The sequence below is a fragment of the Rhineura floridana genome, chromosome 9, assembly GCF_030035675.1.
Source record: "Rhineura floridana isolate rRhiFlo1 chromosome 9, rRhiFlo1.hap2, whole genome shotgun sequence".
NCBI lineage: Eukaryota > Metazoa > Chordata > Lepidosauria > Squamata > Rhineuridae > Rhineura > Rhineura floridana.
In genome coordinates this window covers 28,810,982-28,832,580 of record NC_084488.1, presented here as the reverse complement: position 1 = coordinate 28,832,580, position 21,599 = coordinate 28,810,982, and the positions used below count along the sequence as shown (strand labels likewise).

The 21,599-nt window shown below is 42.1% G+C and overlaps 1 protein-coding gene across 2 annotated transcripts in view; it reads right to left on the bottom strand.

Moving 5' to 3' along the window:
- Positions 1–913: 913 nt before the first annotated feature.
- The window catches only part of GABRB1 (gamma-aminobutyric acid type A receptor subunit beta1), a 129,625-nt gene continuing 108,939 nt past the window's right edge, over positions 914–21,599 (bottom strand). The window contains exons 6-9 of one of the 2 annotated variants that reach the window (XM_061583828.1): positions 8,837–8,974; positions 8,595–8,747; positions 7,260–7,501; positions 914–1,261 (exon numbers count right to left, since the gene is read on the bottom strand). In XM_061583828.1, the coding sequence (XP_061439812.1) occupies positions 914–1,261; positions 7,260–7,501; positions 8,595–8,747; positions 8,837–8,974 (881 nt within the window). The remainder of the gene's footprint in view (positions 1,262–7,259; positions 7,502–8,594; positions 8,748–8,836; positions 8,975–21,599) is intronic. The other variant, XM_061583830.1, reaches the window with a different exon arrangement.

Sequence of the window (21,599 nt, the reverse complement as noted above, 5' to 3'; positions counted from 1 at the left end):
AATTTTTATAAAATCTACTACCTGATTCATTAAAATGTTTTTGATCTATGAATTAACAGATTAAATGATGCAACCCTAATTCTGTCTGCTCAGTGTCAGAAACACTATATATGCATTCACACTTTGAAGCTGTATATTAGTTCTTGATCTGGGAGCTCATTTATGGTGAAATGTGTACAGTGCAATCCTATGCATGTCTACTCAGAAGCAAGTCCCACCCTGCTTACCCCTTGAGAAGTGTGATAAAAGGTTGCAGCTATAGTCTGACTTTTCTTGAATCACACTTGAACTTTGTTTGGCAAATAGTATGGTGACACTAGGAGTGTTCACAAGTTACTTTCAACGAATGTACAATCTGAGTACACAAATAGTTGAACTGTACAGTTATTCACATGTAACATTCAATGAGTGTACAGTCTGTGTACACAACAGTTCAACTGTACAAATCAACAAATCAACTGTACACTTTTAAATAAACGCTTGGGTATGTGTAGAGACAGTTTGTACCTGTGTTCAGTGTCATGTCTGAACAAGCCTGCTGTTAGATATCAGTGTGGGTGTTTTAGAAAACAAAGCAGAATTTCATGTCACATTTTAAATGCTAAGAAAAAAGAAAGGAAAGATCACCAGAAATAACATTAAAAAGCAGAAGAATAGCACTTTCATCTTCAATGTTTCAATTTCATCTTTCTTTGAAAGCAGATCTAAAAGAATGAGAGCATGTTCAAATAGATACTGTCCTCTGAAGTAAACATGATTTGATTTTTTTTTATGGTTAAAAGAACACCATAACCCACAGAATGGCTGAATATTGTACTTTGAATATGTAGCATTGTGGCTACAGCAGTCTTTAAAGTTGGCAAATTTAAGAACAGGAGTCTGGGCTAGGTGGGTGGAGGGATCACAGCACAACTCAGTGCACATAATAAAGCCAGTAGACCACATTAAAAAGGATAAATGTGATAGGAAAGACCATTCTGGACCACTTGTCTATGGAATTGACATCAGTCAAATCTGGGATTTTGACTTTCAGCTGCGATGCTCTTCTCCGTAGGCGCCCCTTTTGATGGACTGCTTGTCTATCCAAAGTGCTTCTGCTGCAGAGGTCTCTTGCAGTGGCTGGCCTCCTGTAATGGATGCTGGCGCTGTCATAGGAATACATGGTAGCTCTTGGGTCATTCAAAGTTGCCAGCACATCAGAGCTGCTGACCTCATTTCTCATTTCCAGGGTAGTAAGGAGAATATTCCCACGGGCATCAATCTAAAGAAGGAGCATGCTTTAGAGAAGTTATCTGAATTCTTTAGTGCTGGTTTACATGCTTGCGAATGAGTGAGTTGCTAATGAAACAATTGCACAAAAGACAATGAAAACTTCAAAGAGGGCAGAGAATGGGCAGCCTTCAGCTTCTAAGTCTATACCTTCCCATGCTAACGTTGCTGAAGAAATGCTAACGAGCATTCTAAGGCAGAACCTTGGCTTGGAGATTACTTAAGTTAATGTGAACTCTTCTTTCTCTGGATATTTGATCACGTTTCTTAGGATTACATTTTTTTCTTTCAGGTATTTCTGCCTGTAATAATGCTGATTATTTTGATGTGATTATTTTGTCACAGGACACCAGGAAGGTACCAGAGGTTTCAAACAATCAAATGGGTGAAGAATATTTGTATTTCTTCCATTTTTTGTTTTACTAATTAAAATTTTTAAAATTAAAAAAGGAAGTTGTAGAGGTAGGAATGGTAGAAATATGGTACTTGGTATGAGCCTGTACTACAAATGATAAGCAAGTGGTTTTCCCAACTATCTACTGAAATTGCATTGATTACCATTGCAATTTAAGTTTCTTTGAGTTTCATAGTCATTATCTCTCTTAAAGACCTGGCACCTAGATAGAGTCACACAGCAGCCTCATAGTGCTTGCCAAATATCCATTTAAAGATTCAATGTATGGGAGGAATATGCAGGAAAAGAAATATTGTGATGGTTTACATGGAGAATGGTGTGCTGGACTGAGGCAGGCTTAGATCTCTGCTTAGTCATTATTGTTAATCATGGGCAAGTGTCTCATTTTGTAACTATTGTAGTGATTTTTCAGAGTGTATTCTGGGGAACTCTGGGATTCTTTGGAAGCTAATCAGTGATCGCTTTAAGAGTATATCAGTTAACGGAGGGCAAGCTTTTCTGAAAGACAGCTTGCCCAGCATCAGTGATTCCGCCCGCCCCCCGCAAAGTTCAGCCACAGTGTTCAATGTGCATTCTCAGTTCAAGAGGGCTACTCACTAAGCCTGGGCAGTGTGATTGCTTGTGTATTCAGTAACACAAGGATGTGGAACCTCCACCAGTAGCAGTCAGCAAGGTGGTGGTGCTTAACTGGCCTCCCATCACTGGTGTTGCTGTGGCTTACTGAGAGGGAGAGGAGAAGGGCGGCAGTGAAGTCAGTGTGGTCCAAATGCACTGGCAGAAGCATTGGAGTGGTTCCACCAGTGTGTTTGCACCTTACCAACCTTCCTGCCCCCCCTTCTTCCAGGTAAGCCACAGTGATGCTGGTGACAGAAGCTCAGGTAAGTTCAGCCATCCCACCCCAACAACTGCTACTGTCCTCCAGATGTTACTGGACTCCAACTCCCATTAGCCCCAGTCAGCATGGGCAATGGTCAGGGATGATGGAAGCTGTAGTCCAACAACATTTGGAGGGACACAGGTTTTCCCCCTCTGCCCTATAACATTTCTCAGAACGTTCAGCAGGAACTCCATGGCACAAAAGTCAACCTGGAAGGGATTTCTTGAAAGGAGGAAGTTTGAAAATCACCACACTATCACAAGACATAGAATGTATACAGTTACACACTATACATTTAAAGCACGTTATTTACTTATATATTTTACATCCCACCCTTCCTCCCAGAAGGAGCCAATGGCCGCAAACAAAACACTAAAAACACTCTGAAATATATTAAAAACATACTTTAAAATATATTAAAACAAAACATCTTTAAAATCATATTAAAACAAAACATCTTTAAAAAAACGCTTTAAAAACATCCTAAAAAGCAATTCTGACACAAAAACCTGACTGGGATAAGGTCTCTACTTAAAAGGCTTGCTGAAAGAGGAAGGTCTTTAGTAGGCGCCAGAAAGATAAGAGAGATGGTGCCTGTCTAATATTTAAGGGTAGGGAATTCCAAAGGTTAAATGCAACTACATTAAAGGTCGACTTCCTATATTGTGCACAACGGACCTCCTGATAAGATGGTATCTGCAGTAGGCCCTCAGCTGCAGAGTGCAGAGATCGACTGGGCATATAAGGGGTAAGACGGTCTTTCAGGTATCCTGATCCCAAGCTGTATAGCACATGACTTTCCCCAAAGAATCCTGGGAACTGTAGTTTGTTTAGGGTGCTAGGAACTGTAGCTCTGTAAGGGGTAAACTACAGTTCTCAGGAATTACTGGGGAAGCCATGTGATTTAAATGTGCTTGAAATGTATGGTGTGATAGCCTCTAGTTTTAGAAAAGGATTAGACAAATTCATTGATAAACCTATCAAGTTATGATAACTAAATGGAACTGCCATATTCAGAGACATCATATTTTGGAGTATGAGATTCTGGGGACAAGCAACAAAAACAGGATGCTCTGTTGTTGCCTGGATGAACTGCACGTCTATAAGCTTTTAATTACTGAACAATTCAATTGGTAAATTAAAGCGCTTCCCAATTTTATTATACAGTACCTGCAACCAAAGTGTAAATACCATCAATATTGCTCTGTTGTTTCTGCTCCATTGTAAAGATGAATAACTCTCAAGTGCTAATGGTTTAATCTGTTGATTCATGTGAGTCCCTTCATTTAAAGCATTGTGCACTCATTACATATTACAAGGCAAGTGGCAGATGAATTACTGCTTTAATTTAAAGCGTTATAAACGAGGCTGCTACATTTTAAAATGAGTTTCTAAATCATTTTGAGCCCCCTGTTCTGTATATATCATCAGACTATTCATTTTCTCTGAATTATAGGTTTTACAATTCATAACAAAGAGTTTATCAAGATTGCTAACAAATTAACACATTTCCCCAAATGGAAGGAGGCAATAATCTATATTTCTCTTTTCTAATCTACCTTCCCCCAAATTCTCTACTTGCCCAGTGTTACCAAGTGGGCAAAGGGAGGTGGCTCAGTAGGTAATGTGGCCTTTCTCATTGCAAGTAAATAGTGCAGGGTGTCCTAAAACGAGGACATAATTGCTTCTATAGAAACTGACTTGCACCGGAAGGCTAAATGGCCCGACGCCCAGAGGAACATGTTGCAATTATTATTCAAGTGCCCAAATGCCCCCAAATGACTGCTCATCTTCTTAGAAGAACTATTATCTTCAACCTTAGGTCAACTGAGAAGAAACTTGGAAAAGAAAGAACAGCAACATTTTTCCTGATTGGAAACACGTAGATTCTCCAGCATGTAGCTACAATGCAACATTTCCACTCACATTAAGAGCACAGAGAGCCAACCTACAAAACCCAAGATCAGATACTTCTCCGTTGTCTACAAAAGGAGAGGGAAGGAAAAAGATGATCAGAGGCAAAAAGGGAAGGCCAATCTAGATCGATATTGGGTAAGGAGCTGGGGGCAGGTGACTCCAGGCTTCAGCCCTCTCTGGCCTCATCATGGCCAAGTATAGACACAGCTGGGCTGGAAATTGGCTAATGTGGTGACAGGAGGGGGATGAGAGCCTCAGCCCACCCTTATCAGCAGATAAAGCTGGTGAGAGGGTGAGCAGCTGCCATATAACTGGGAAGTTCTGCAGCTTACAGAGGCTAGCAACTAGAAGCCTGTGCCACGCCAAGGGAGAAAAGCTAAACAAAAAGATATAAGGGGGGCGGATTTAAGCAGACTGTGAGTGATGAAACTCCACAGCTCTGTTGAGATGGGGGGGGCGGAGAATAAGAAAGTAAAGTTTGGGATTGTATAAGAATTGCTTAAACAAGATGGCTAAACAATATTATTTGAAACTTAAGTTCCTGATAATGAGAAGAGTCTGGGACCTCCTGTACAGCCTCTCCAGGTCTCCTCAACAACCCTGAGGTACTCTGAGGGAACCTAGGTTGCTGAAAGTTGCTGAACCCTCTTAAGTGGAAAGTAAACTAACACGGCAGTAGTAAAAATAATGCAGAACATGAGATGATCAAATTGGGACGCATGTGGATCTGGAGAAAATAGCCCCTAAGCCCAATGGAGATTGATCCATTAGGGGGAATGGGGGACTGCCCCACCAACCTGTTTGCTCTCAATCAGGCCCCTCCTGTGCCCTGCCTGCCTTCTTACAACTAGCCCAGTGTCGTGTCCAGGGCTGGACTCAGGAATCACACCAGTCGATGAAAGCAATTCAGTTTTTATTAATGTAATATCCAGACAGAGACTACGTTTCCTCATGAAGCAACACAATACACGTGTCCTGCGACATGCAAGAGAGTTGACAGAACAAGGAATTCCCGCCCCCTTATCCTTTTTAAGGGGGCTTTCTGGCGCGAATTCTCTCACTCCGCCTTAGGACAATTTCTTCCCCGCCCCTTCTCTCTCTCCCCCTGACTCGTTTTTCCCTTCTCCGGGTTCGTGGTGAGGGTGGAAGTTCTGCCTCCCCCTCCTCTTCTGAAGATTCTGTTTCTGGGATTGGAGAAAGGGAGGGGTGAGCGTCATGCCCATCAGGCTGACTTTTCCCTGGCTGAGGAGGGAGTGGAATCCCCCCTCCTTCTTGGTCTAACGGCTCTGGCTCAGTGAGGGGGGTAAGCGTGGGAAATTCCTGAGTAGTGTCTGTAACTTTGTCTGCTGGAGTTTCAAGGCCTCTGCGGTCGCTGGGCAACACTATCTCTGAGAGTTCTCCCTCCCCCTCTTCACCCAGCTCTGAGAAAGTGATCTCCTGCTCATCCTCTGAAGTGCTAGGGTCCCAATCCTGCATCCTGACACCCGGGAAGGGAGGGACACTGGCTATCAGCTACCTCCTTCTTTGTCTCAGACTTGTCCTTGTAGAACTTAGCAGGCAGGAGGTCAAAGGATAGGACAAAACTTGAATGCATTGGCTCTGGATCCTGTTGGTCTCCCTGCCTTGCACCCTATGAGTCCAAATGGGCACCAGCTATCACTCCCTAAATCTCTCTCTCTCAAAGAGTAAAATTGTCAGGAGCGGTGACCACAACAGGTCCTGATTTGAGAGATGGTGGAAATTCAGCCAGTATTCCATCACCAAGACAATCAAGAATCATCTCAAGAGCAATAGGCTAGAATGGGTCATGTGCTACTGCCTGACCGATAAAAGCTTCCTGGTGTGAAAGGCTATGGTCTGAAAGCACATGAGGCCACCACCTTGCTGAAGCTAAGCAGGTCTGAGTCTGGTCAGTGCCTGGATGTGGGACTGCCTCGGAACCACATGTATGTCACCTTGGATTCTGTGATGAAAGAAAGGCGGGGTATAAATGTAATAAATAAATAAGAGAACTCTGCTGCTGCTGCTCTATTATTGTCTGCTTTCACCTCTGCCCTGCCCTGGCTTGCTTTTGCATTTCCCCTCATGACAGCAGCTAGGGCTGACAATACAGTACTGTACCTATTCCCCATCTGGCTGCTTTATGACAGACATGTCATGTTTTTTCAGTTTCACACAGCATTTTTTTTTGTACCATTAAGGTGCTCCTGCTCCCTTTTTGATTGCAATGTGATATCCTATGACACTAGTAGCCCTGTGCATTTTTGGTGGCTTCCCAGATCCCACCTCCAATTCTTTCTCTAACTCACTGGACACATTCTAACAACATCTCTCTTTAAAATCATCATTATATTTCTGAGATGTCTTTCTGACGTGTATATGTATATCACCTTATGTGATTACAGCTGGAAGAGTCTAGCAGTACTGGGCTGCGTGGACAGGCTGATTGAGATGAAAGCACTAGCTTTTTTCCCTAGGAAATATATATAAATGTTTGTGTGTATGTATGTATATGCATATATTTGCATATCTATGCTTTGCTTAAAAGCACTCTGATCCTTCCTGTTGCATATCTCTCACACCAAGGTCCATTGTTACCATAAAAATGGATCAGCAATATGAGCTGCAAGTCAACTGAACCCTGAAGTTACTAGATACAATATTCCATATGGAATTCTGTAATGTGGCAGAAGTAGGATAGCTTTATACGTGTTTCCTGATCTGCTTCCTCAATGCTTTTCATCTTCTGATATAAATGAAAACATATGAAAACTCAGTTACCTGAACCTTATTCATTTCCAGTTTCCTCTTGTCACTGGTGGCCTTTTCAGCTAGTTTCTTCTGATGCTGCGGGCCTTTACCAAAGAATGTGTAGTTTACAAATGCATATTCCAGCAAGGCAAGGAACACAAACACAAAGCATCCCATTAGGTAGATGTCAATTGCCTTCACATATGGAATCTTTGGCAGTGTCTCCCTGAGATGAGTGCTGATGGTGGTCATTGTCAACACAGTGGTGATTCCTAGGAAGAAGGAAGCAGCTTGGTACACAAGGCAACTCTTCATGTGGGAAGATCCCATGAATAAACCTCGGTTTAAATCCTATTTACTAATAGCAAACTATTTCTTTGAGTGCCAATCCTCATGTAGCCAAAATGGCACCACCCACACATAAGAGGAAAGTATCAGCAGGCTCAGGGGAACCTCAAGAAACTTCAGGGGCAAAAATTAAGGAGGGATCCCCTTCCTCCAAGGAACAGCTTAGTGAGGACGTGGGCATGCTCAGTGGCTATAGAATGCTAACTAACTTTTGAGAGGAGGAAAAACAACAACAACAGAAAACCAGGAAGGAGGGGAACGGAATGGAGCATCCTGGAAGAGGGTATGGCTGTCTGGCCAAATCCTTGAACACAAGCACTCCACACTATGCCACTTTGCACACAGTAAATGTATTTTAAATATAGAGCCCATTCCTCCATCATTGTAGTAGCATGGTTTCTGCATCCCATCTTAGCAGTGCTGGGGAGTGCAACCACTTCATATAAGCTTTCCACATGTTATGTTATTAATTTGATGTGTTTTAATTGACTGATAGCCTGTTTTATGATGACCGTAAATGTGATAAAGTTTAGGTAATCAATTGGAGTTATTGTTGGATTTTTATGTCTTGAAATGATTTGAAATGATTATTATGTTTTCGAAATGATTGCTATTGATGTAGTGATTTGCATTTTTGTGCTATTGTAAGCCATTTTGAGCATATTTATATGGAAAAGTGGGCTATAAATTCAAGTAATAACAACAACAACAACAATAATGTTCTTTTCATTGCACAAGTTACTAAAGCAGCATAGGAAGCAGCCTTGCGGAAGTGGGAACGTTACTAAGAGTCTCAGATACTCCATTATAATTAGAGATTTGGGGGGGAGGAGGGAGGCAAAGATGCTCCGACTAAACAGCACATTATCTATTTTGAACGTCTTCTATGGCCCCTTTTCAGGGCCACTGTCATGTTGGATGCAACAATTTTTGTAAAAACGTTGCCTGGGACACACATTGCCTTCTAATAACTACAAAGAGTGTTTAAGTAATTTCATTGTCCAAATAATAAATTACCTAGTGCAACTCGTGCAGCAGATGCATCATAGTTGATCCAGAAAGATACCCATGACAGAATTGTAATCAGAGTAGAAGGCATGTAGGTTTGCAAAATGAAGTAGCCGATATTTCTTTTAAGCCGAAAGCTCAGCGACAGCCGCGGGTAGGCCCCTATAAAAAAAAATTGGAAAAGTGACACCAGAACATGGCTCTTTTCTATTGCTATTCCCAGAGAATGTCTCAGGATGCTCACTGCTTACCTGTTGCAAACTCTACTCTTTTTGAGATCATCTTGTAATCAATAATTGAGAACTGAGGGAGCTCAATTTTATTAACTCCACTCACAGCAGATTCTCCTCCATTCCAATAGAACTCAATGTCATCTGTTGTGTATCCATCTGCAGTAGGAAAGATATAACCAAGCATGTTAGTCAATTGACTAAATGTTTTATAAATTAGCCAACTAATTAAATGAAATCGCAAAGCAAAACAAATTACAATAAAATAAAAATAAGAACAAACATTACTGTCCATTACTTGAACTTCCCCCATTTTAATTTGAACTTTCCCCGTTAGTCCATTGTTGAGTGAATGTTACATATTTTAATTGGAAATTTTTACTTCTTATCGTACTATTTCTGATTCTTAGAAATTATAAATAAGATCTGACACCATTACTGCCTTTCAGATTTTCTACCAAGTCACTATTTAAAATAAGAAACTACCCTCATACTTTAACTAAGGATCTAAAGTATTCTATCTATGCTTTCATGGTGTCTATTACATTTTGTAAGAGCAAGCATTGATTCCAGAGTTAAAGACCCTGGGTTGCATCAAGTCCTACTCAGAAGAGACTCATTGAAAGCCTTAGTCCTGTCTATTAATTTCAGTGGATCTACTCTGAGTAGAACTAGTAGTGGATACAACCTTATTTATTTAGATGTTTATCCCACCTTCTGTCAAAGGCATCATGAAGATACCGGAGGAGAGTGGGCGTGGTGATTTAAGTCTGATTCATAAGTCATCATTGGAACGATGGGCACTATATCTGTAAGGCTGCAGTCCTATGCACACTTTTTGTAAGGAAGCCCCACTGAATACAACTGGGCTTTGCTTCTGAGCAAACATGCATAAGGTTGCGTTGTACCTCATGCAGACTTAACAGTGAAACCCTGCCTACTCAGAACGAAAGCAAGATTCTTCTTGGACCATGTAGTAAAATTCAACATGTTAGCAATAAGAAAAAGAATTGTCAACAAGCATGCTGCAAAATAAGGATTCCTCTGCCAAAGCAGGTTGTGACTGAGTCCTTGGACCAGCTCTAGGGGGCAGTCATGACTTGCAAGATAATTCTCTGCTGTCTGCCAGAACTATCTGATTAAAAAAAAAAAAAAATCCTGCAGGTTTCAACTTCCAGTTTGCTTATTCTTCACACTTATTTTTCACTCATCCCACATGTGAATGTAGCATCGCTACAACTTTCAACCTTTGAATCTGAAAGGAAGATTCATGTTAAACTCTCTCTGTGCAACAGCAGTGAAGGCAAGTAGTAGCTAGACTGAAGGATGACAGCAGGTGGTTTTGGCAATGGCTAGTTTCTACAACAGCTTTAATTTGGTCACAGACTCAGTCCTAATGCAATGTTGCACATGTGATTTATTTATTTATTTTGTGGCGTACAATCTTTAGTTGCATATCAAGATATTCACCTATCGGTTTTTTCAAATGATAGCTGAATGGTTACAACCTTAGATGTAGCTGCTGATGAATAACACATAATTTTATTAAGGCTGGAATGGATACATGTGATTTTAATTCTGAAGACAATCAGCAGAATCACTCTCAAGATTCAAAATATGCTCATGTTCCCCAGGAGGGTGGATGTCAGTTTCATACATTTGTAGAAAGTAGTCATGCATTGAATTTGCATTGCAACTTTTCATTGGCCTAAAAACACATAGTGCTTCATTAGGAGTAGTTAAGAGATGCTAGGTACCACTGATATCCCTGATATGGTCTAAGGGAAGACCTAAAAAGATGACAATCAGAAGCCTGCTGTTGAGAAAAGATTGAGCACTTCCATTTATGTGCAGTGATTTGTGCCTATGTCCCAATATAAATATGCCATGTATTTCTCTACTCTTGCAAGCAGTGCCCAGTGATGTCGTGGAACAAGTAATTTCACAAGACGCTAAAACTATGGTTTGAAGTTATGTGAATGAAACTGGTGAACCTTGGACATATGCACATCTCCCTCCCCTCCTCTAGCATAGCTACAAGGAGGGTGATGGAAGCTTTTGCTTTATTTTCAATTAAGTGCAGTTTAACACTGTTTCTGAACCCTAAACTGTAGTTAATCTTATCTATGTTTTATTACTGAAACAAGACAGCTTCATAAACTATGCTTGCTTTGAAGTTGACTTGTTTCAGTAAACCATAGCTTTAGCTAACCATAGTTACGATAACAATAGTTTGTTCTGGTTCAGACATACTGCTAAACTGCAGTTAGGAAAAAACGGGAGTGAAAGCTTTGAATCAGCACCCTGTGACCACACCATAGGAGAGGAGAGGGGTGAACAGGCTCATTTGTGTAACACTAAACTGTGATTACTGCACACACAATATGGGGCCGTGTTCAGACACGTTTTTAGTTGGTTGCTATATCATTTGTATTTTTAAAAAGCGTGTTTATTATGGAGGACACACATTGAATTAATTAAGTAAGAGTTTTGATAAAAATCAAGTATGAAAATGGAGTTTCCATTGCAGCAGGGACTGGAATAATTTATCAAATGCTGCACCAAGCTTATCAACAAAGAAAACCTTTGAATTCATTCTTTGCTTAGAGAGTCTGGGCTTCAAGCAGCTGTTCACACATTGGCAGAAGACCAGTAAATGTACAAACTGTGCCAAAGGCCAATAGCATGAGAATAAATGCATTACCACCAAACATTCAATGCCTTTTCTCCCCTAAAAATGTGAAATGACAAGATTCACAATTTCAGCTGCCTACACACAGAGATCTATTTGTGGTCTGACTGAATAAAAAGTTGCCAAGAGCTATCACACAACAGACCGGCAGTTTCAGAGTTCAGACAGCATCACACACTAGGGCTTGCCTGCACGTTCACTTTGATTGTCAGAACTTGTATAATGTGTGAAAGGTCTAGGTCTGTGTTTCTCAACCTTTTTTAACCCATGCCCCCTTTTAGCTAACATAAAAATCCCATGCTGTTTCAAACCTGGCTTCCATAATTATTTTATTTTAAAATATAATCACTTTTATAAGCCCCCCTGGGGGGCACCAGTTGAGAAACACAGCTTTAAGTACTTAGATACAGCTGGAAAACCTTTGTAGATCATTCAGACTTTGTTGTCTGCGAATATGGTTGTAGCACCTAGAGAATGGTGGAAATACATGAACATCAAAGCAACTAATTCAGAAACAGCAATTACATGGAAGCCTGTTGGATTACTAGATGCTAAAGTACATTGAGATACATTGAGAAGTTAATTATAATTTATGAACAGTAAGCAGATGCTACAGTTGCTTTAGTTAATTGGTTAAGAAAGATCTGGTGAAGGAGGCATGGATTGCTCCTTATGACCTGTTTATTGAGAATTCATCCTGATTTGTTTACATGAAGTTTGTGGGGAAATTATACACAAGAGGTAGTGATAGCCACCAACATGGATGGCATTGAGCAGAGGGTTGGACTCGATGGCCTTATATGCCCCTTCCAATTCTTCTATTTTATGATTTTATGAAAAGAGGATTAGACAAATTCATGGACGATAAGGTTATCAATAGCTACTACCCATGATGGCTGTGTTCTACCTCCACTGTCGGGGGCAGTATCCCTCTGAATACCAGTTGCTGGGTAGAATGCTATTGTGTTTCAGGTTCTGCTTTCCCGTGGGCATCTAGTTGGCCACTTTGAGAACAAGATGCTGGACTAGATAGGCCTTTGGCCTGATCCAACAGGCTCTTGTTATGCTGCGATGTCAACTGCTTCTAGAGTATTCATCCTGATTGGTTTGCGGGGAGGTTATACTATGTTGCAGCAAGAAATTCTCATCCCACACTTTGCAGTGCATTTCCTTCTTACACAAAAAGTTTAATTTTGGGGAAGCAGAACTGTTGTGCAAGAGGGCCACATCCACTATAATTGTGCAATTGTGAATTTGCCAATAAGTGCTTGAATCCCACCTGCAAAATAGCAACAGTCTAGAAACACCCATAAATTCTTCAGTGGGAAATAGAGGAAAGCCATTAACGTCCAGTGGCTCAACCTACCATTTGAGTATGTTTTCTCCACACCTCCTTAAATATTTATTTTCAGGCATTTTGGATAGCCTTTGGAAAATATCTTGAAGTCCATGGTAAGCAGCCAGAGCTTGGAAAAGTTACTTTTTTTAAACTACAACTCTCATCAGCCCCAGCCAGCATGGCCACTGGATTGGGCTGATGGGAGTTGTAGTTCAAAAAAAGTAACTTTTCCAAGCTCTGTAAGCAGCTTACCTTGTGATAATAGCCACCATGTGGAGCGATATAAAACAATTTCCATGTGGCAGCTTTACCTCATGAACCAGCCATCAAGCAGGGGTGATAATAGCACAAGAGGAGTAGGAGTAAAAAACGAGGTGAACTGTCCCATGTGTCAGATAAGAATGTCACAGCTGACTAGACACTTAGTGGCTTGAAGGCTTTTTGTGTAGAGAAAAAAAATGAATAAACCTTAAGCACATGATTGCAGACAAGCCTGAAAGACTCAGAAACCATAAAGTAAAATGGAATAATCACTGACCTCATTTTGTTTTATAAATCCATAGTTTCTAAGCTCATGTCAGGGTTTTTGATGAGCTGCCTTAAGCGCTTGTTTTCCTGCAATGGCTGGAATATTCTATTGGGGTGGGCTTGTCACAGTTCACAACATGATAGAATTCTTTTTGGGGAAATTCAACGCCACGCTGAGCACCGATAGAATCTGGCACAAGGTGGCCCGCAGTAACGGGAGAGGGACAGATAAGAAAACCAATACCACCACCAGTGCTAATTTCTTTGCATGTGAGCTCAGGGAGTACTTAAAAAGGTACATATCATCGCCATTAGGGAAAATGTATTAAAAGTGCTAATGGCTTCACTAAATTCAATATAGCAAAATATCTGCAGAGATCTAACGCACAGTATGTCATGCAGCTGTGAAATAGGCTCAAGTCTACAAGAAATATTTGTACCACTTGTTTGTGTGTGTTTGGTGTGTGTGTGTGTGTCCCCGCAGTCAGAATTAAGCAGATATTTTGCCCACCCTAGCCTGCAGCCTGTCGCTTGTCCCACGGTGCGGCGCCTCCTTTCTTGTTCGTCCTCTGCAGTCTGGCCCTGCTTTTATCCATCCACTTGGGGAGGGCCGCTTCTCTCCTGCCTCCTTCTCTGTGATGCCAGGGGTGAATGGGGTAGATCGGATTGGCGGGGAGTAAATCCCATTCCTAGTTAAGAGTGTCAGACTAGGCAGGGCCAGCTCCAGGTTTCTGGGGACCCTTGGGCATAGAGAACCAGTGGGCCCCTTATCCCGTTCCTCCTCAAATCACACTCCTCCTCCCTCTTGGCCCCAGCCCTGTTAAGTAAAACAAATCTTGACCAATATAGAAAACCTCCATTGTCAAAGTAAAACAATACAACCTTTTGAGTATCACTGGTTGCCTTTTTAACTTTTTTTGTGAACAATATAATTTGTCAGTATAGCTTAATAAGAAATCCTATACTCTCTTACCTGGAAATAAGTCCCATTGACCTCAGTGGGGCTTACTTCTGAGTAGGCATGTCATTTATTGGGATTATATACTTCTCTTAGAAATCTAAATGGGGGGGCAACATGCGGATAACTCCCTCCTCTGTAGCAGAGTAAAGTCTCAATTGTTCCAAAATCATTTTCGGGAAGGGCCATAGCTCAGTGGTACAGCACTTGCTTTCCATGCAGAAAGCTCCAGGTTCAGGCCCTGGCATTTCCAGGTAAGTCTGGGAATGCCCTAGTCTGAAACCCTGGACAGCTGCTGTAAGTCAGTGTTGATAATATTGAGCTAGATCTGACCCAGTATAAGGCAGCTTCCTGTGCTCCTGCTTTTTTTAAAAAAATTTTTTGTTGTTATCTGCCTGGTTTCTCTAATTTGGGGAAGTGGGAGGGCAGGAGAGAGAGAATGGAAAAGTTGGAAATGAAAGAGTAAAATGATGAGGAAGAGGGAACAGGGGAACCTGCTAGAAAAATGAAAATGTCTACACAGAGCTGAGTGTGTGGTGAGCTTTGCAGTGCAGGCAGGAGTGACTGTGGGAAGCTTCAGCCACCAGCTCCACAGTCATTCCCCCCATACCTCTATCCTATTTTCAGAATATGCCAGCTAGGGATGGGGGAGAAATTGATTCAGTTAGCATTTAAAGCCACAGTTATCAAATTCACACTTTCCGAAACAAGATAAGGACCAAGACGCAGCCACTGTTCTAAATGCGCACTTATCTGAATTTTGCAATGCAGTTCTCCAACCAAGCCATGTTTACCGAAGTGCATATATTAGGGGAAATGTGCACAAAATGTATTGGTGAAAATAACAAATAAAATGCATTACATTAAGATAAACTGCTTGCAAAAATGTGTACATTAGTCAAAACCTGCATACAAAAATGTATTAGGAGAAAATCGCACTAAAATGCTGAAACCTTTTCATGAGGATTTTTTAAAAAAAAAATACTGCAAATTTCTGCATAAGTGTGCAGAACTGAATTTAAGATTAGACGAATGCGAAACTGGGAGAACCAAAAGTGACAGATCGTTCCATCCCTAATGCCAGCAAAGAAATATGTGGGATGGGAAACAAGATAGGTGTTGTGTTCTAACACTTTACCCTGCAAACGTAAGCATGTTCACTCAGAAGGAAGCCCCACTAAAATCAGTGGAACTCAACCTACGATAAGTGTGTTTAGGATTGGTTAGACATCGAGGTGGAAGTGAGGCTGTAGCAAGCAAAGTTGGAGGGGAGGAAATGGATGGTGGATAGTCAGAGAAGCCCTTGGAGTGTGAGGAAGGAAAGAGAATGAATGGGAAGGAGGGCTGAAAAAGGGACAGAAAGACTGAGGGATAGGAAAAGGTGACATGCTAGGGCTGCTGCACGTTCTCCCACCTCCACTTCTCTCTCTCTTTTCTTTCGCACACAAACCTCTGAGAGGCAGAAGAGCTGGCTGGCTCTTGGGGCTGCGCTCCCTGGAAGAATACCTTTAATAATAATAATAATAATAATAATAATTTTATTTGTTAGACACCTATCTGTCTGACTATACAGACACTCTAGGCGACTTACAACACAATTAAAATACTACAAACAATATACAATATATAACATCTCTGATAACACATCTCATATATACAACTGAAAGCTAATCTACCCCAAGATTATAGGCCTGCCCGAAGAGCCAGGTCTTTAAAGCTCTCCAGAAACCTGTCAGAGAGGAAGCATGTTGGAGATCATACGGGAGAGAATTCCAGAGGGTGGGGGCCACCACCGAGAACGCCCTCTCCCTGGTCCGCACCAGCCTAGCTGTTTTGGCTGGAGGGACCGAGAGAAGGTCCTGTGAGGCTGATCTTGTGAGGCGGCCTGATTGATGATACTGGAGGCGGTCCTTCAGATAAACTGGGCCGAAACCGTTTAGGGTTTTAAAGGTCAACACCAACACCTTGAATTGAGCCCGGTAAACCACTGGTAACCAGTGTAGGTCTACTAACACTGGGGTGATATGATCCCGGCGACGGGTATGCTTAATTAAGCGTGCCGCCGCGTTTTGTACCAGCTGCAGTTTCCGGACTGTTTTCAAGGGTAACCCCACGTAGAGCGCATTACAGTAATCCAAGCGAGAGGAGACCAGAGCACGTACCACCTGTGGGAGTAGATGTACAGGAAGGTAGGGTTGTAGCCTCTGTATCAGATGTAATTGATTTCTGTTTTATCCATGGTGGCAGCTACTGCTGCTTTCACTCTGGGTCCTGAGTCCCATGCGCTTCTCCAGTTCCTGTTGCTGCAGCCGCTCCTCCCCTCGCTCCAAACTATTCTGGCCCCACCTCCTTAGCCTTGCCTTGCATCACTCATCTGGCTCACTAGCATGTCAGGCAACAGCACATCCTCCTCCTCCATCTTCTATGACAGTCAATGCCTGCGCACTGCCAGTTGGGGCCCAGGCCATGAGTCACCCCATGATTGGACTCATTGCCTGGGCAGCCTGGGGATGGAAAGCAAGGCCTGTGAGGACAAGAGACTCTGGTGAGTTCCTGGGCCCTTAGCCAGTGCTCCACCTGGGCACTCGATAGTGCCGGCCCTGAGACTAGGCCCAGGGAGAGCCAGGTTCAAATGAAACTCCTTGGGTGATCTAGGGCCAGTTACCACCTCTTAGCCAATCCTAGCTCACAGGGTAGTTGTGAGGATTAAATGAGAGGAGCGAGAATCATGTATGCCACCATGAGCTCCTTGAGGGGAAAGTGGGATATACATGTAATAAACAGATAAATAATATCTGTTTATCCTTAAGTCCCCTTCCCTAAAAAAAAAGCTTAGTTATATAGATTGATTCATACGATTCCTGAGCCATAGACTGCTGTTGCTTCCAAGTTCTGCATAAGTAGTCATTGGTACTATTGATCTGAGTGCTAGGATACCACTCTAGTTGTGGCCTGGGTAATGGGACCAAAAGCCAAAAGCCTATCCAGTCTAGCATCCTGTTTCTCACCCAATCAACCAGATGCCTCTGGGGAGTCCTTAAGATGGGGGTGGGGAACCTATGGCCGTCCAGATGTTGTTGGACTCCAGCTCCCATCAGCCTCAGCCAGCATGGCCAACAGTCAGGGATTGATGGAAGTTGTAGTCTGGCAACATTTGGAGGGTCATAGGTTCCCTACCTCTGCCACAACGGCAGTAGCCCTCTCCCACTCTGATTCTCCAGCAAGTGGTTGTTGTTGTTGTTGTTAATGCTCCTGCTGCTGCTGCTGCTGCTGCTGCTACTACTACTACTACTACTACTAATATTTATTAGGGGCTTGCTACCTGAAGGTCTCCAAGCAACTTACAACAATGTTAAAAACAAAAATAAATATATCATACTATAAACAACAACACCCCCATGAAGTCAAAGGAAATTTTGGCACCATATTAGTAACAGTCTACATCATCTCAGTCTGGTGCTGAAAAGATGTCAATGAAGGCACCAGTTGACCTCACTGGGGAGGCATACTTCCTCGAAACCTCGAGGTAGCATGTAGCCATTGATACAAATTTAATTTTCTTTTAACTTCTGTAACATACCTCAGGCCTGTGGTTGTGCTGCTTCCCTGAGGTGACACTATCACAGCTCTGACCATCAGTTAGGAAAAGATAAAAAAGGGATTCTGGCTAGGTTCTCCCTTTACTCCCTCCCAATGAAATAGACATATTAAAAACCAGCAATGTGAGAATGCTGCCACAGGATCAAAGTCTCAATATCCAGCAGCTCTTTAAGCATAGGCTAAACCAGTGGCTCCAAGGAGCTTAGTGATTATTGATTTTGAACCAGGCAATACAGTTTTGTTATAACCCCCTTCCATTTGTAGGGCTGGGGTAGGTGTGTAAAAGTTGTATGCAGCCTGGTATAATCCAGGTGGGTACTTATTAAAGAGATCCTCTGCAGAGATAATTGTTCATTTAAATCACTCTGTCTGACAGGAATGAGAAATCTATGGCCCTCCAGAAGTTGTTGGACTATGACTCCTGTCTCCTTTGCTGGTTGAGGCTGATGGGAGTTGAAATCCAAGAACATCTGGAGGGCCAAAGGTTCCCCATCACTGCTGTATGAGCACCATGAGCAGGATGGCTAACTCGGGCCTGTTCATTCCTTTGTCCCTTTATTTGATGCCAACTCTCCACAAACAATTATGTTTAAAAAATTAGGTTCAGCTTATGACCTAACAAACTGAACACAACCACCCAGCAATGTATTCTGGACTGCTTGTTGCTTGAATTCTCCCTGATTTTGCCATCCCACACAGGAAGGGGGAAAAGGAGGCTTATTGAGCCCTAGGTAGACAGCCATGTATGGCTGGTGGACTCTCACTGACAGTGGGTAATAGGATGTGCAGGTCTGCCCTAACCATAGTCTCAACAGGAAGGTGGCATGGCTGATTATTAATTATTTTTCTGTCTTTGCCTTTGGCCCTGAGGAGCCCAGAGAGGCGTACAGATATACAAACAAAATTAAAATCTTAAAAACATAATACAAAATGACATTGGTAAGACAATTCAAAATTCAGGGTATATATAATATAGCAGATAATAAATAGATCAGCCACATTCATCATTCCCCAAACGCCTGGACAAAGAAGGAGGGTCTTTAGTTATCAGTGGAATTGGCTTGGCCCCAGTGGTATGCAGTGTATGTTCACCTTTATTGTGAAACCTTTGTGGTCCAAAATGCATGCTCTCAATATGCAATTATCACATCAGTGCAGTGTATTGTCTCAAGGAGGAAGTGATAATCGTTCTGTTCAAATCGGCCAGAACACTTTTTGCCTATGTAAGTGGTAATGAAGGTTCTGATAGGAATGCAACTATTGGAGCATTTCCCCTCCTACTTGGCAACAAACTGCGGAGAATGCCCACTATAGAATACTTTTTTTTTAATTGATTCATACCAATGCCTCTTCAAATTGACCTCTGGCTTTGTTCAGCCATTATGCACGTTTAAGACTGTATTTATTTTTGCAGAAAGGAGAAAACACAGCAACAGGCTTTTCCAGAAACATAAATGCCTTAATGAGATATTTTCTGTTCCTCCCACGATCTCTTATTTAATGTGGGAGCCAATTTTATGGTGATATTCGCTGAATGCTCACAATTTGATATTTAGTGTTTTACATTTGGCAATTAGTATTCAGTAACTGGTGTTCTATATTTGATAGTAATTGATGGTGGTGGATAACATTGGAAAAGATGACAAGGATGCTAAACCAGTTCTAAACAGAAGTGATGCCAGTCAGGGCAAATACAAAATCAGAAAACCGCTTATTCAGGCATGCACAATTTGTGACCCGTTGAGCCATACGTAGCCCAATACAGCCATACATTGTGGTGTGCCAGGTATTTGACAATATTGTATGTATTGGTTTATTGCGGTCAAAGACCCAAGAAATATAAAAGTTCACCAGTAATACAGCAACTATAAAAACATTATAAGTCGTTAGTACACATATACACTTTAAAACGGGGAAGATTTGACAATATTCCCAATCCTGCTCATAAAGTCCTACGCAGGTATTATTTGTATGATTTACATTTTTATCCCATCCTCCTTCTGTACTCAGGGTGGTAAACATGATCCCCCCCCCCATTTTATCATCACAATAATCCTGTGGAGTAGGCTAAGCTAAGAGATAACTAACCCCAAATCACATGTACTTCATGGCTGTGTGGTGATTCAAACCCAGATCTCCTAGTCTGCCTCTTTAAGCACTACACCACGTGAGGTACAAGAGTTTATTGAGAACCTGGTGGGACTCAGTACAAAGCTGGCGGATGGGCAGTGTCTTTGTTTTTCATGGTAATCTAATCAGAGCTTGGAAAAGTTATTTTTTTGAACTACAACTCCCATCAACCCAATCCAGTGGCCATGCTGGCTGGGCCTGATGGGAGTTGTAGTTTAAAAAAGTAACTTTTCCAAGCTCTGAATCTAATGGTATTACAGTTAAATGAATTATAATATCTAATTACCAACATGTTTAGACAGCCTAATACACACATAAACAAGTTATTAACCAACTAGGAAGCACAACTAATATGTGCTGCTCTGAAAAATTAGATACACTGAGACTAGAGTGGGAATTCCCATTGAATTTAGAGCACTGTCTTAAACAGAGCCAGACCATTGGTCTATATAGCTTAGTATTGTCTACACCAGGGGTGGAGAACCTGTGGCCCTCCAAATGTTGATGGACTTTAACTTCCATCAGCCCCAGCATGGCCAATGTTCAACAATATATGGAGGCTCATAGGTTCCCCATCCATGGTCTACGCTGACTGGCAATGGTTCTCCAGGGTTATAGGCAGGAGACATTCCCAGTCATACCTGGAGATGATGGGGATTGAACCAAGGACCTTCTGCTTGCAAGACAGATGCTCTACCACTGAGCTACAGTTTTTCCCCTTGAGTTCAATGGGGCTTATTCCCAGGTAAGTGTGTTTACTGGATTCTAGCTTCAATTGCTGAGGGCAGAATTCCATACCGTCTTCTTAGAGTTTAGAGGCCATGGAAGTTTTGAGTTGTGTGGTATGAGCAGGGGTGTAACCCTGAGGGTAGAGGAGAAATGAGACAAACCAGTCTAGTGGATAGGTTAGACTAGGCCACAACTTTACTGATTACAAGCAAGTACACATGGTTGGCATGGCATTGGGCAGGGATTCATATTCGAACAACCTGACTGCTATTCAAAACCATGCCCAACTGCAGGGCACATGCCTTGGGACATTGTAACTGTCCCTAGTGTGGCACAGTGCAAGCATCTGAGAATCAATTGACAACCTGAGGTGAGTGACATCAGACCAGGCCCTCTGAGCTCAGGCTGCAGCCTGTTGTGCCGACCAAAGACCCTCTATGGGGGTTAGAAATGGGAGAGAATTCATCTTAATTTGGACTTGGTACCAAATTTTGCAATAGTTCACATGCTCACTCCGTTTGCAAACTGAGCATGCTTGCTGTGGACTTAGGGTTCATCCAGACGACTGTAAAATGTGTGACATGATTGCTTTGTGTTTTCATTATTTTTTGGTCGTCCATATGATGCTGCGCGCTTTTGCACATTTTTGCGCGGTTAAATCTGCTCCTGCAATACCGCAAATCATGTGATTTGCTTTTTTAAACTGGGAATCATCCGCTGTACTTTCAGGCGCTCGGATGCAATACTGCGGACTTTACAGCTGTGTGCGTTTGATGGGAGGTTCTTGGGCGGTTCCCCATATCCCTTC